The 14,973-nt window shown below is 35.8% G+C and overlaps 1 protein-coding gene across 3 annotated transcripts; it reads right to left on the bottom strand.

The window, feature by feature from the left end:
* Window positions 1–5,185: 5,185 nt before the first annotated feature.
* Window positions 5,186–9,797, bottom strand: zfand2a (zinc finger, AN1-type domain 2A). Of its 3 annotated transcripts, none has more exons than XM_028043214.1 (10): window positions 9,615–9,797; window positions 8,953–9,049; window positions 8,583–8,677; window positions 7,894–8,025; window positions 7,654–7,805; window positions 7,427–7,555; window positions 7,263–7,338; window positions 7,090–7,166; window positions 5,800–5,928; window positions 5,186–5,629 (listed from the first exon to the last, which is right to left on the bottom strand). In XM_028043214.1, exons 2-9 carry the CDS (start codon window positions 9,005–9,007, stop codon window positions 5,829–5,831), a joined length of 816 nt encoding a protein of 271 aa, XP_027899015.1. In that variant the 5' UTR covers window positions 9,008–9,049; window positions 9,615–9,797; the 3' UTR covers window positions 5,186–5,629; window positions 5,800–5,828. The 3 variants fall into 3 exon arrangements, with proteins under 3 accessions (XP_027899015.1, XP_027899014.1, XP_027899013.1); XM_028043213.1 differs by having other exon boundaries at window positions 5,186–5,735; window positions 5,844–5,928; XM_028043212.1 differs by having other exon boundaries at window positions 5,844–5,928; window positions 9,615–9,796.
* Window positions 9,798–14,973: the final 5,176 nt, after the last annotated feature.

Genomic DNA, 14,973 nt, shown 5'->3' with positions numbered 1-14,973 from the left:
TTTCAGCATAATTACCGCTGTTGTTTGAAAGCCTGTTTGAATACATTAGTCAACAGCCTCATTAAATCCAAGGAACACACCAGACAGCTCACAGATAAAGTTGCGGAGAAGTTCAAAGGAGGGTTAGGTTGTAACAAAATATATTACGCTTTAATCATCTCATTGGTCGTTCTATGATGCGAAAAAGGAAGGGACTGGACTGAGAGGTAAAGAACTCCAGTCAATCTAACAGGCCTGCCAAAAAGAGTATTAATCAGAGATGCAGCCAAGATGCACATATTAACTCTGGAGGAGCTCGAGATCTACTGCTCAGTCCAACCATTAATATTGCATTTAGCAGATCTGATCTTCATGGAAAGATGGCAGGAAGAAAACATTTGCCGAAAGCACCTCCTGTAATTTGCTACTAGCCTGTAAAACACAGCAAGCATGGATGGGGTTTACATTGAAGCAACGAACTCAATAAATGGCTGCCATTTAGTGTAGAATTTGTACAAATTTCCAGTTTTTGTATGTCTAATTTTCTCAACTTTCAAAAAAAATAAATAAAAAAAAAAATAATAATAATAATAATAATAATAATAATAAAAAAACTTATTATTCACCAACAACATAGCAACTGGGTAAAATAAGTGACATTCTGAGTTTAGTTTTCATATCTGCCTTCACATTTTGTCAGAATTTGTACTGTAGATGTTGGATTGGATCACATTATTCCTAGTGAACTCATGTCTCTGCGTGGAAAAGGCCAACATAATGAAATGTAAATCCAACACAGATCCAGCCAATAAGCCTTATGATTTCCTTGCAAAAGCTGAAGATTGAAAGTGACTTTGAGGCTCTTAGCCTGCCTTCTGCATGACCATAATGGTCAAGGCTTGACCTGAACCAAGAACTGCTCTTAGAGTGGAATAGCCACTTATTAAGTCTAAAGCATAGAACAATATACTGGCTCCCTCAACTCTGAGTGACCCCAAAGAAGCCCAGTTGTGGGCTCTTAAAAGGATTTACAACAGTTTACATATTCATATCTTAGAAGGGGTCTTAGGCATGTAAATGATAACTTAAGAGAGCAATTACATACATGGCCGCATGCTGAAATCTCTCTAAGCAATTAATGACATCAGACTTATCCGGCGCTTTACATGGTTACATATAAAAAGCAACTGATGCGTTCACTCTTGTCTATTTACCACACGTTTCTTCTTGAGCAACTGAGCCTAAATGTTTTCTTTTATATGACTTTTAAATACATGGGGTAGATCTGAATAGCAATGTATTTTTCTCTCAGATCTATCCAATAAAATATGATTAGTCCTGTTAAAATAACATGCATTTTTTTGCTCGTAAAAAATGGAAAATAATAAAACTAACCTAAGCAAAAGAATGTTCTCAAATGAAATGGGGTAAGTCTTACATAAAATAAAATAATACTTTTGTTGGTATGCAGAACTACATGTTGGTGTCAACACTAGCAAAATATGTTTTTGTACTTTTCCGGTGTATCTCATCTCTTTGTTGTAGTTCTCAGTGTGAGAGGACAGCACATTTGTTTATTAAAATTCAGGACATGTTTGTGCTTTATGTTATTTTACAACTCTTTTATGTTGAACTTGTACATTAGTGTGTCACACTATTTCTTTGAATCTCCACATTTTGTTCATCTGTGACCTTTACAAATGGCAAAATGTCAACACCTCAGTATTATAATCCACTGTGTTTTTAGATGAAAGCAGGGCTGCATACTTTTCCACACAGAAACTGTTTGCAGCTGTTAGCCAGAAAGCCTTGAAAAACGCTGCCCCAATATCAACAACCAATGCAGTTGTTTAGCTCTCTGAGTGAAGAGTATTGTGTCACAGGAACCAGGTGTGTTTGAACACCCCATCTAGACTTAAAAATCGAATATAATCTGCAAAGACAGAATCGAGAGAGCAGAGGTGAGAATTTTCCATCGCAAAAGCTGTCAAGAGTTAAAATGTTTTCTTCACCCACAGAGTGACCTTTAGAACAATGGCAAAGAGCATTTCTTTTGGCAAAAGTAGTAGACAAAACCTGGGTTTAATTTTGCTTCTGCAAGAACTTTCTTGTGGAGTTCTACTCCAATATTTCATAGCAAAAAACTGCATTTGAAAACTGCAAGAAAGCTCTGTTCTCTGAGCTGCACATACTGTTGAGTCCTTAAACAAAATAGCTTTCTGATGGATCCATTTGCTATAAGTTTGATTACCCAATATCATAATATTTCCAGATTCAACAGAACGTCTTTTTGCATTCATGGAAAATCAAATTCCATTTCATTTTATTACTATAAAAACCCAATTTCACAAAGATTAAAAAAACGACTGCAGCAGAAAACTCTTCTGCTCTGTCTATAGGTGTTATCCAACCATCTGATTAATAATTTGAAATTCATGTAATGTGTGTGCTTTATGACAGAGGACATTAAATCTGATTTATGTGATCAGCAGGGTAGGTTAATTCAAAATGCTTTGACTTCTGACTATATGTCGCAGCATTGTACAACCAAGTAACTAAATTTGCATTTATTTAAAAGCTTACTTATAGTAGCTTGAGAAAACCATGAATATGTAAATTAATGCAGTAAGATGCTGGAACTGATCAGGTTTTCTAGTGCATAACTGCATATCTGAATACAATAATAAAGCATGCTGTGATGGCAAAACTGAAGAATACAATTTGCATGAAAATGAATCCACTCTACAATCGCAGCACTGCACTTCATTACAGTATACCTGCAAAACGATGACTCACGTAACCACATCAAAGGCATCAGATGATGGTAATTAGACTTTTGTGACACTTGCAAGCTGTTCCAGGTCAAAGGACATGGCTAAAGAGCTGCTTGCCTCCAAACGGTGCCATTTAATTACCATTACGTAAATGGATTTGGACAGCAAGTGTCACCACGCTATTTTTCAGCTCTGCTCTTTAACTACTTTAAAGGTTACTCATATTAAACAACTATGTAGGTGTTTTTTGTATATTCATTATGTTAATGGCAGGTAGGGCAAAAGATATTGAATAAAAAGATTTGAGATTTTAATTACAGTGATGTAAGAAGAAATTATTGCACAGTGCAAATTTACTCAGGTATGGATATGGAAATAAATGGGAGCCATTATTGGTGCCTTACTGCCCCCTGCTGTTTATAGTGTAAATACATTTTGGCTACATAAAACTGACCAGAGCTGGGTGGAGCACCCAGAAATTGTGCTCAAGTGATGCACTACATCAACATATTTTACTCAAGAAAACATAGCCGTCCAAGAAATTACTTACGTGAAAAAAGCGCTAAGTAAACAAACAAACAAAAAACGTATTCATGGATTAACAATAAAAAAAACAAGGTTTGACTCTGATTACGTGCTCTTTTGGCTTAATATTACTAGGCACAACCAGACCTTTTTAGAGCCAAAATACTAGGATCTACAAAAAAAGAAAATAAGAGTCATATTATGCACAATTTAAAGAAATTCAAGAAATTCTAATGAAAAAGAAATGCCATTCATCAGTTTTGAAAAGGGTTAAATAGCATCTGTAAGACTTTTGGTTTCTCCAGCAACCTGACAGCACAGTGAGAGCTGTTAGGAAACAAACTGTCATGAACCTGACATGTTGACCTTTAAGAATTACTTCAAGAGTTTATCAACGTCTCATCCAGGAGGTCACAAAAATGGCATCCTTCTTTAAAAGGACTGCAGCAACATAAGGTTCAATAATAATAAAGAAATCCAAAGGGGAGAATACTACTCTCTGCTTGTGAGGAGAGTTGTAGCTAGTTACATTTACTCTGTTTTACTTGAATAACTTTTTTTGGGGAAAAAAAAGAACTCTCATTAGTAATTTTACTACACCATACTTTTTTACTCTCACTTCGAGTGATATTAAGTATTGCTACTCTTTCTTCAGTAAAACTCTACCCATTGTGAGTAAATTCACTGCATGAAGAACAAACATCTTTTAACCAAAAAATACACCAGACACAATTAATACATCATACCTACTGTAAGCATTTATATATTAGAAAAAAAAGTATTCAGAAAGGTTTCTCTCACTTACAATGTATTGCTTTGTAATTATGTTATTAGTATATATACTTTTTATTTTAGTCTCTTGCATACTGGAATTTGCACACAAATTATATTTCTATATGTCATTTTAATAGAAGTAAGTGAGGTCTGCAATGCTTTCGATTATTTTTTGGGTTTTGAGACTTTTTGGATCATTTGTCAATTTAGCTAATTAAGTTCAGTCAGTTTGATTTTAAGGACCTTTGATTGCTTTGTGTTAGACAGGTCCCATTTAAGTCGTTTTTTGATTATGCACATTTGGCAGTATCAGGCTTACCTGAGGCGAACTCGGCTTTTAAAAAATTTTGTAAAATTGCTAATTAGTTTATTTGTAATCATGAATTATTAGTTTAAGGGATGTATTTTGACAAAAGGCCAAGAGGTAGTGATGTCTTTTTCCCTTAAGAAATTATTACATGACTGCTAATCAGTATATCCCCAGGAGATCTTTGTCTAGTATTAAACTGTATTTGAAGAGATGAAACAAGGTAAAGAGAGTCAAACCAAAAGAGATTTGTAAAGGGGCAAATACTTTCTCCACAGTGATGTCACCAGCAATGACTAATCTTTTTTTCAGTTAATCCTTTATCTCCAAATGTCTGTTGAATTATTATCGTGATCTAAACTGCAGAGTGAATCAATGAAACATTTCTCTCAAATGTTTTGAATAAATTGACATTCTGATCATTATTAGTCTGAGCAGCAGAAGACAATTGTAAGTTAAAACTTGATTACCCCAATTAAATTGAGTTGATTTGATATGCTGTATTTCACAGCAAAATCAGAAGTTTAACATCGCTCATACTGATGCACTTTGTGTAACTCTAATGCAGTTAGCAAAAAATAACTGTTGATTTCATTGTCATCAACAGCATAATTAATTATTTCTAGTTCCATTTATCTCTTGTATTATGCATGCTTTTATCTTGTTTACATTTGATTTGAAACATAATCAACCATTTTCTAATTAAAGATAAAAAGCAACAAAAAAAAAACAACGAAATTTAGGAAATGTGTTCATGAATATTCCAGGTCAACACAACAAATGTGTCACACACAAACTGGCTGTGCTAGAAAACATCCTCACACACTGACATTTCCCACTAAAAGCATGGGCAAATTTATTCCACCTCACTCCTCTGATGGACGTCCTGATCCGCCTTAACAACAAGACTTAGCACTTTAGATGAGTTGCATTAAATTACACTCAAAGGACAAAGTTAAAATTTAAGTGCACCTTTAATTTATTCAATATTTATATTATAATAGAGTCATCCTGATTGGCATATAAAATATTTACAACAACAACTAATTCATTAAAAATGACAGATCCTGCTGAAAAGTGTATGTGCTTATATGTGGAAGGTGGCAAGATTGCAGCAACTTTCAAGAGCAATTCTTCATGGAACAATCAATCATTCTGGGTACTGACATCTGAGAAGTACATTATCTAGCAAACAATTAGCACAGCTTGAAGCATAAATGGGGCTCCAAGACTAAGAAAGGCAGCAGGGGGAATGTTTGGTCTCTCTTCCCTAAAGAGAAAGGAGAAAAAAAGCCCAGTTAGAAACAAAGAACTTTCATCCACACATTTTCAAAAACCTATTAGAAATTTGATGTAAATTAGCCTTTCATCTGCTGCTAAAAAAACAAAAAACACAAAAGTTCAGAAGCGGATGGGTTGCCATGACAACTGTGTACCTACATGTTTTCCTGTAAGCATGCTACTGGTGCCTAAATTCCGGGTACCTGTTGTCTTTGTTGTTGGCGTCGGTATTCTTCTTCGCTGGCGGCCAGAGCCTGAGCCAGGGCCTGGTCCTCCTGCTCCTGAGGGCTGAGGGGAAAACATCCCGGAGTGAAAACCCCACAAACTGGACAACATGCATAACGGTGGACCCTTGAGTTTGATTCAAGTGCAACCTCATTGAAATTATTTAAATAATCCCATCAGCCTGTTTTGTTCGACAAACACTAAAGAGCCACGCCTATGTGATTTTATCACCTTTCAAATAATTCAGTTTATTTTATCATCATTTATATGTAATAGACCAAGCAAAAAAAAAAAAAAAAAACACATATAAAGTGGAAGGGAAAAGAAACACAGTTTCCTAAATTATTTACAGATAATATCTGAAAAGTGTGGCATGCATTTGCATTCAGCTCAGTATAAATTCCAGAGAATCAGTTGCCTTGAGAAGTCACAAAGATAAATAGAAGTTCACCTGTGTGTAATTTTATCTATACATAAAACCAGCTGTGTTATGGAGGCCTCAGTGGTTTGTTAGAGAACATTACCAAACAAAGAGCACTGTAAAGTGCAAAGGTCACTCCACACAGAACAGGGTTGTGGACAGGGTTAGATTATAAAACTATCTCCACAGCTTTGAACACCTCACAGGACCGACCAATACCGAGTGCTATTTATGTCAGCATTAAACATTGCTCAATAACTATCAGAACCAAGCAAAAGATGGAAGCTGAATAAGTGAATGTTTATAAATCCATGTAGATTCTTAAAACACTTTTAAGTCACACAGTTTTGGAACATTATCATAACCTTCAGAACAATATAGCTGAGTATGCTCATCATTCACAGCAACAAGGGGAAAATCAACCATAAATGACCTGGGAGACTGTAAAGCACCTGAACAGTAAAAACAGTATCTAGCCAGAGATCTGGGTTTTAGCTAAAAATTAATGCCCAGTTATAAAAAGATTCTGCATGCATTTGTGAAAAGACTTTTTCAGCATATAAAGAAAAAGTTCATATCACAGCTAAACAGGGACAATGAGGATCTAAGCGGCAATCCTGAAAATTAAATGCAGAATTAGCTTGCAATATATACCAACCATCATGCCCACCCCTGTCACTGAGAAACACCTGCAAGTCTGTATTTCATCCATATTATATACACACATTACTGATCTACTTAATAAGCAGCTAAATGAAGAGGAAGTTAGGGAAAATCAGTGGCACTTTGTTAATGTAACTCACCTGAGGGTTGGTTGAGCAGCTGGCCTCGAATCAGCCAAAGACATCTCCAGTGCTCTTTGTAAAGCCTGCTCCTCTGTCTGAAGAGACAATGTAGAAGCAGAATGTTTGAGTTCACTTTTAATATACTAATGGTTACTTTACATAAGGTGATTTCATCAAAGTTGTGTTCATACCATGCCGGCCTGAAAGGACGCCGAGGGAGGAATTACATTCTGTGCTGAAACGGATGTGGGAATCCGCGGGGTAGAGCTGGGAAAAGCAGGAATACAATGTGTTAAATAAAGTATATATATTCAATATGTCCATTACTGAACAAATGCGGGGTAGCAACACTCACCCTGAGCTGTAAGCTCTGTTGTTTACAGTTACGCCATTAGAAACAGGCCGAGGGTTTCCTGAAGCAGATGAACGAGAACTAGAGGCAGACGAAGAGGAAGCATCTTGAGACCTCATTACAGCAGCATGTCTATGGAAAAAACAAAAAACCTTAAATCACGAGGTTCAATGTGATAATTCAGAAAAAAAGGAAAACTGTTTCAGAATACTTAGGATAACTGTACTCACCCAGATTTGGAAAGAGACTTCCCGTCAGTCTTACAGTCGTGGTCTAGTGGGTGTCGATGTTTGAGACAGTAATTTAAATGACACTGGTCGCAGGTCACTCGTATCATTTCCTTTTGTTTACAGCCACCTTTAGAACATTTATTTGTGAATATCTGAAAGGAAGAAAAAAAAAAACCCTGTTATCACTGTTTTTGATGACATTGTGCCACATGGTTAGGGGGAACTCTGCATTATTTTAACCTTTCTCTTTCTTTGCGCAGGGTCTGATTTGCAGTCCTGGTCGATGTGTTCTCCCACTTTTATGTCGGGCATCTCGCCTCTTTTGATGGGAATGGGAGTATTACACAACGGGCAAACTGGAACCTGGACATCCTACAAGAACATACACAACAGTATTAAGCAAACAAAGGAACAAACTAGAAAATTTTATATCTTTTAAAAGAATAGTAGAACTAAAACCATTCCAATTCAACCAATTCATTTTCAAAACCAAGGCCTATAAAATCTACAGATTCTGATTGATTCTCCAAGCAACACTGCTACTAATCCACATGAGTTGCTTATATGGCTACTTGTTGTCACAGTTTAATATGTGTGGAATAGGTTATTGACTTCACAAGAACAACCACGCTTAGGTGAGCATGTTTTAGACAATGCTGTGTGACATAGGTTACATTAAAATAAATGGAACAACATATGACAAGATCAGTACATTGGGTAGATCAAATAGACATAAATGTAATTCAAAAGTAATCGAATAAAAGTAAAACCCATGGTGTAATTGTTTGTCCAGAAACATTTTGTAGTAATTGGATGCATTAGTTAAAAGATGAATACGCTGAGTAATTTTTTAAATAAAGTTTTTATTGAAGAGGATAAAAATCAGGCCTAAACATGAGTTCATATTTTATTAGGTTCTATCAACTCACCTTTTTGTAGGATGATGTACATTTGTGATTTGCATAGGTGATGTGATCCTTGCAGAAAATCTCCTGACAGGCATCACATCTCATTGGAAGAAAATCTGCAATCAACAAGCAGTATTTTATGAGGGGACAAGTTTATCAATCAATCACATTTTATTTGTATAGCATCACTTAGCAGCAAGGCAATTCATAGTGCTTTACATCATAAAAACGCAAAAATACAAAGTCATACAACACACAGTCAAGAATTTAAACATTTTGTCAAGCGCCATCTTTATACATGAGATTGTTGATTAACGTTGATTATCTTTCAAATCTAACAACAACATCAACAAAAAATTATAATGCTGTTTTTATTTGAGACTTTACTCACCTAAACGCTTGCAGGTCTTCTCGGAGCAGTGCTCTCCCAAATCTGGAAACTCCATTTTTTTTAATGGGTCTTCTGATGAAAATGACTGGTTTTTATTCTGAAACAAAAAAATAAATACAAATAAAACTTAAATAGATGAGAAGCTAGCAGTTCTTAGAACTGGTCTGCATTGTAATAACAATGAGGCTTTGAGGATAGTCATGAGTCACATGATTATCAGTCTGCAGACCAACAATGAGTTTGCTAAATTATTAGCAAGAGGCTAAGCTAACTTCGATCAGACTCACAGATGATCGATTACGCAACTAATAGCTCAAGTTATCCACTATTCTGTTAGACAAACAGAACACAAGAACTTCAAAATGAGAGAGATTTTTGCGATAAGTAATACATGTTCACAATGTAAAACATGAATGAATTACAGTAACAAGATATAGAAATTAAGCAACTACTTAATTTACCCAAAGTGAGCAATAACACATATTTCTGCTAAGTTGAAAGAAACACCAGCACCACACAGTATACTTCTCCATAAATGTCAATAACAAATACTAAAAATAAATATTGACTATTTATGGTGAGAGTGTATTCTCACCGCTGGATTCTTTGCTACGCTAGCAAGATGATCAGCTAACCTCCTCCTTTTGTTCAGGTTTACTCACCAGTCGCGGCTTTCTTCTCGGTCTTTGGTTTTGTAAAAAGAAAGTCAATGTATTCTTCCAGCCAATATAACTCTATAATTTTTCAAAGTGTTTTAGTCTGTAGTTTAATTACAGAGCCCCTGACGTCCGTTGCCTTGTTTGTGAAGATCCTCGTCTGTTTAGCTGTGTCACGCACCGTCCACTTACGTCAAGACGCCGCTGATGTCACGCTCGCTACGTCGTAATGGAAGGCGTGGTTTCGAAGGCGGTCGTAGAAATTTCAAGAAAACTCTAGAATGACCCAGATTGTTCAAATAAAATTATGGAAATTGTGTTTAGTAAATCTGAAATAGAATCTACTATTAAGAAAAAAAATCTGACTGGAAGCGTTTTTTTAGAGGAGGGCACTAAAGCTTGTCACTTGTTTCAAAAAAAAAAAAAAAAAAACTGCTGAAGAAAGTGGAAAAGAAAGTTAAAAAAAACCCAGCTATCACAACGAACTAGAGGTTAAATAATAAATGGGCATTGGTGAGTGAGGCATTGACATGGAAATTGTTTAACAGAATAATGCAACGTGAAAAATAAAGGGTGAGTGAGTATAAAGAAACATTTAAACAAGAATTAAGGAAATATAATGACATACTAAAGATGAATGTTGGGTAAACACGAACAAATGAGCAAAATATTCATTAATTTTTTTAAGTAAACAGGATAACATGCGTGAATAGATAGATGAGACATACTCGGTTAACACTTCAGCACAGTAGATTCAAGAAGGAAATTCAGATGTTAAGTTGAAGCAATTTTAAGAGTGGATAGTCATGACAGTGGTAAAACTGTTTCCTTTTTAAAATGTTTGAGTTCATATTTAGTTACACATAAAATGAGTTGAACATTACTGGAAAGACTGCAACATGTCAGAGAATAAAATAACAGAAAAATATTGGCAAATATAAGAGAAGAAATAATTATTGTCCCTGAATAGCAACAATTCAAACTTTCTTTGCTCCTTTTGACCTTTTTAATTCTTGCACTAAAATAAAAAAAATCACATTATCATAAATTAATATTTATCCCTTCATATTCATTACCCTCATTTGCTAAAGCTGTTACCAACATAGATAATATTTGAAACTTTACTGAAACAACATAAGTCTTCTCCTTGTAAGGATTTAAAAGTAATCCATTTAGGCAGTTGACATTACATACCCAAGCTCTGTTAGTTAATGCATTTATGGCTTCATTAGCTTTGTGCGACACAAATTCTCTTAAAATCTAAACTTTTAATGAGCTTAGGAGCCCTGAAACAAAAAGACATTATTTGCATCTCTGCTCTTTTAAATGCAGAGTAGGATACCCTAATTTTGATTGATACAATCAAGATCAATCCACTGGATATGATTTTGGTCTCCAGCTGTGACTTTTCTGTCACTTATGTAAATGCACTCAGCAAGGTACTTGTACCCTAATTAATTTGGATTTTACTATTGGTCTTCACTTCAAAAGTCCATATTCAGTCTGACAAGACTGGAATAAAATGTTAAGTGTGTTTATTAGCATAGGCAAATGAGACATTTTGAATAAAACGATATGAAACTTCTGTTGATAGAAAATAATAATACACAACATCATGATAATATTAGTGCTGGTCCACAGTTCTGCATTACGACTAATACATACTGTACTGCTTTAGGCTAGTCTAAATACACTCATTAAGGAAATTTGTTTTGCATTCAGACAACTCAAAACAGAGGAACTGGAAGGAGACATTAAATGAAATATAACACCCCAATGCATCAAGTGACAACTAATGTTTGACTTTTATCAAGTCATACATTAGTTAATATACTATTATAATAATAGTAATAATATAATACTAATATACTTGCCTTTTTTGTTTAATGCAAGAAGCATAGTTTGGAATAAAAAAAAGAAGAAATTTAGCATAGTGAATTATGTTTCCCTTTGTTCTCTGTCTCTAACACTTTGAAAGATAAAAACGCCATTGTACTAAAATACCATAAATGCTGAAATATTTTGTTTTTGCGGAGTGACTGCAGCACATATGGCTTGCATGGTGGAGTAGTAGATAGGACTGCAGAAAAAAAATCCAGGTTTGACTAAACGCCTGCGCTCTTTCTGAATAGTTTTCATGCTTTCCATGTGCATGGATAGCTTTTCTTCAGATGTCTCAGGTTGATTGGTCTCTCTGAATTTTGCTTAGGTGTGAGTGTGTACGCATGTTTGTTCTGTGTGTCTCTGGGTTTACCCTTTGATGGAGTGTCAACCTGTCCAGAATGTACTCCGTTCACCTCTGTAAAACACTGCACAGCCAGTAGACAATGGATAGCTGCAGCTCACCAGTTACAATTTTTAGTTTTCAGTGGTTCCTAACTATTCTCAGATTACATCTATACATAATATCATAAGTAATGCATATAATTCCCTGGTCCATGAAGTTCTTAAATTATTACTGAGTGGTTCTCTGACAAAGTGATTGTTAATGACCCATCAGCTAAAGAAATATTTATCTGCTTTCTCTGTGTTAAATAATTGAATGCCCAATCAGTATTTGAAAGTACAAAAGTTCACAAAAAGGTGCATAACTCACTTTTATTAAAAAGTGTGTTAGGGCCATATAATTTCAATCTCACACTCTGACATTAATAATTTAAACTCAAGTCCAATAATCCAATAAAATGTACAAAGAATGTGCTTTAGATGTTGTTAAATTCAGGATTGGGCTGTTACCCCAAATGTGAGCACACTTTGGGTTGAAACTGATTTCAGTATTGTTTTTTTATGGGACACAGGTTAGCTCTTAAGAAAATGTTGGCTTTAAACGACTTATCAAACAACATTTTGGTTGTGTGCCAGGCTTGAGAGTGTATTTCCAAGATTTACCAGTTGGTGGCAGCACTGGTCTTCATGAAAAATACAGCTCAGAGAAGGAAAGATAAAAACACGATGAACGAGGAAATCACCATAATTGTGACCACTAGAAATATCACATGTGTATATAGTCATGACAGCCTGGGATCTAAAGTTTTCCTTTTTTTATTTCCAACTTAAAGCTGGGGAAGAGCATAAAACTTCTTCACAAATAATTAATGGGCACTCCAATTACTTCAGAGGTAATTGGAGTGCCCATTTATTCATAATTTCCTTTAAACATTTACAAAGTGATGTCTTGCAAAAAGTGACAGTGCCAGTTTTTGGTTTTTAACAGTTTACAAACAAAGGTTCAATCTGTATTTTATGATTTTAAAAGACAGATTATGTGCAGTAGGAAGTGAGAGGATCTAGAAGGTCACACTCTCAACTGTTTTGCAGCTCCAAACCAATCTCTTTTAGGTATTCTCCCTGTAATTAGCTGACCAGGTTGCTCTCTGAGCAAAAGAGCATCCTGATAGCATGATGTTACCAGCTGCTATCAGGTTTCATAATGGGGACAGAGGGTTCAGAACAACAATTCAATGTTGTTCTTGGCTCTTTTGTGACTTCTTGGATGAGTCATTTCACTGCCGGGAGTAATATGAGAACCTGAGAAGGTTCACCACTGTTTCATGTTTTCTACATGTGTAAAATGGCTCCCACTTCAGGTTGTTGGATTCCCAAAGCACTAATAATCGATTTGCTACTCTTTCAAGATTGATGGCTGTCAGCTACTTTGTTTTTCATCTGTTCTATAATTAATCTTGCTTGGTGCATGATGTGTTGCTTTCCTATTGTTACACAAGTTCTGTTTAAGCAATTTATTGAGTTTTATTTATTAAGTTAACACTGGGGGCAAAGAAATTCTTGCACAAGCCCAGGTTGGCTTGGGTAGCATTTCTACCTTAATAAATGACATGACCATTTGAAAAACACTCTCTGTATTCATTCAAGCTATGTGCTTTTCAAAATGTACTTGATCTGAAACATAATGTGCTAATAAAAATTAAAACCAAAAAAGAGTTGTAAGGAAGCAAAATATTTGTATGTATGTGTCCAGTAACCATACACTTTCCCAACAAAAGGCTATGAATCACATTACCACTGATAGCCTGTCCTGGTGTTGTGTGCTCTCTATATAGTGAAGCAGAATGACTCCTCAGACCAGGCTACCCTATTCCTTTGCTCCATTCTCAATTTTTGATACTAATGTGACTACTGTTGAAGGCTCTTTCCATTGGATAGGGGTTAGCATGGGCACCCTGACTGATCTGCCATGTCAGATCTTCAATTCTGCAAGCACCCCCCCCCCCCCCACACACACACACACACACACACACAAAAACCCAGCAGTGTGTAATCTGATATCTTTCTATCAGAACCAAAACAGTCTTCTTATGCGACTTGAGCTGAGGTAGTTCCGCCACTAGAGGGCAGAATAGGTCTTCCTGGCTTAACACTGGTTTTGATGTTTTGAGAATTCAACACATTCTCATGGCAGGGTCAAGGATACAAAGGCTTAGGTGTCAGATAGATGCTTTTAAAGAGATGTTGTAACAAAGATGAACCTATGAGTGCTAGAGCAGTTGTGTTTTTGTGCAATTTCCGTTATTGAAGTCAACAAGAAAATCCAAACATCTTTCCTGTACTTAGTTTTTTTTCTTCCAGATTTTAAAAATCCATGCACACACCATTAAAGTCTATGTTTTGTATCACAGAATTAACTCATTTTTCTTTCAAAGTAAATTTCCAAGATTTACTTTGAAAGTGTAATGGCTTGTGCACTTACAGAACTGTCTATGTAATACTCTGTCTGTATAAATTGAAGAAGTTGTGACATTGTCAGCAATCCTCTTCCAAGTAGTGTGCAGCGGAAACACTAAACGCAGAAGCACAGCAACTTTTAAAAACAACATTTTTGGAAGGTGGCTCCAAGTCTTTTGCGTTTAAACTTCAATTAATAACTGATGTTAAAGTATGCATCTCTGAGACATGTTCTCTGCAAACAGTGAACAGTCGGTTGAAAGTCAGGAGAGTGCAATCATCTCCAAATGCACCCCCTTCAGTACAAATGCGATGGTAGAAGTTTGGAGCTTTTGTTGAAACTACCCAATCATGTTTTAGCGCAAGTCCTATGCGCACATGCAGAGATTAATGCGCACATGATCCATAACATAGTGACAGGGCTGCTTGTTTAAATGCACCTCACCAATCCATATCCATTTGGGATTATATCCAGGGTGGCTTAAAATTGGGTGAGGCAACACCCCCTCCCCCATATTCCTGTAGAGTTGAATTATTAGATTGAAGTTGAATAATAAGCACTGAGTCAAACAGCACACCCTTCATCTGCGGAGCTGTAATTAACGGGGGCAAAACGCAGGCGGTGGCGAAGGGAGGAAAAAAAATGCAAATTATTCCACACAAAGGCTTCTCACAAATTGGC

The sequence above is a fragment of the Xiphophorus couchianus genome, chromosome 16 (assembly GCF_001444195.1).
Source record: "Xiphophorus couchianus chromosome 16, X_couchianus-1.0, whole genome shotgun sequence".
In the NCBI taxonomy this organism is placed as follows: Eukaryota; Metazoa; Chordata; class Actinopteri; order Cyprinodontiformes; family Poeciliidae; genus Xiphophorus; species Xiphophorus couchianus.
The sequence above is the reverse complement of the archived record's forward strand: the minus strand, read 5'-3'. Positions and strand labels throughout refer to the sequence as shown.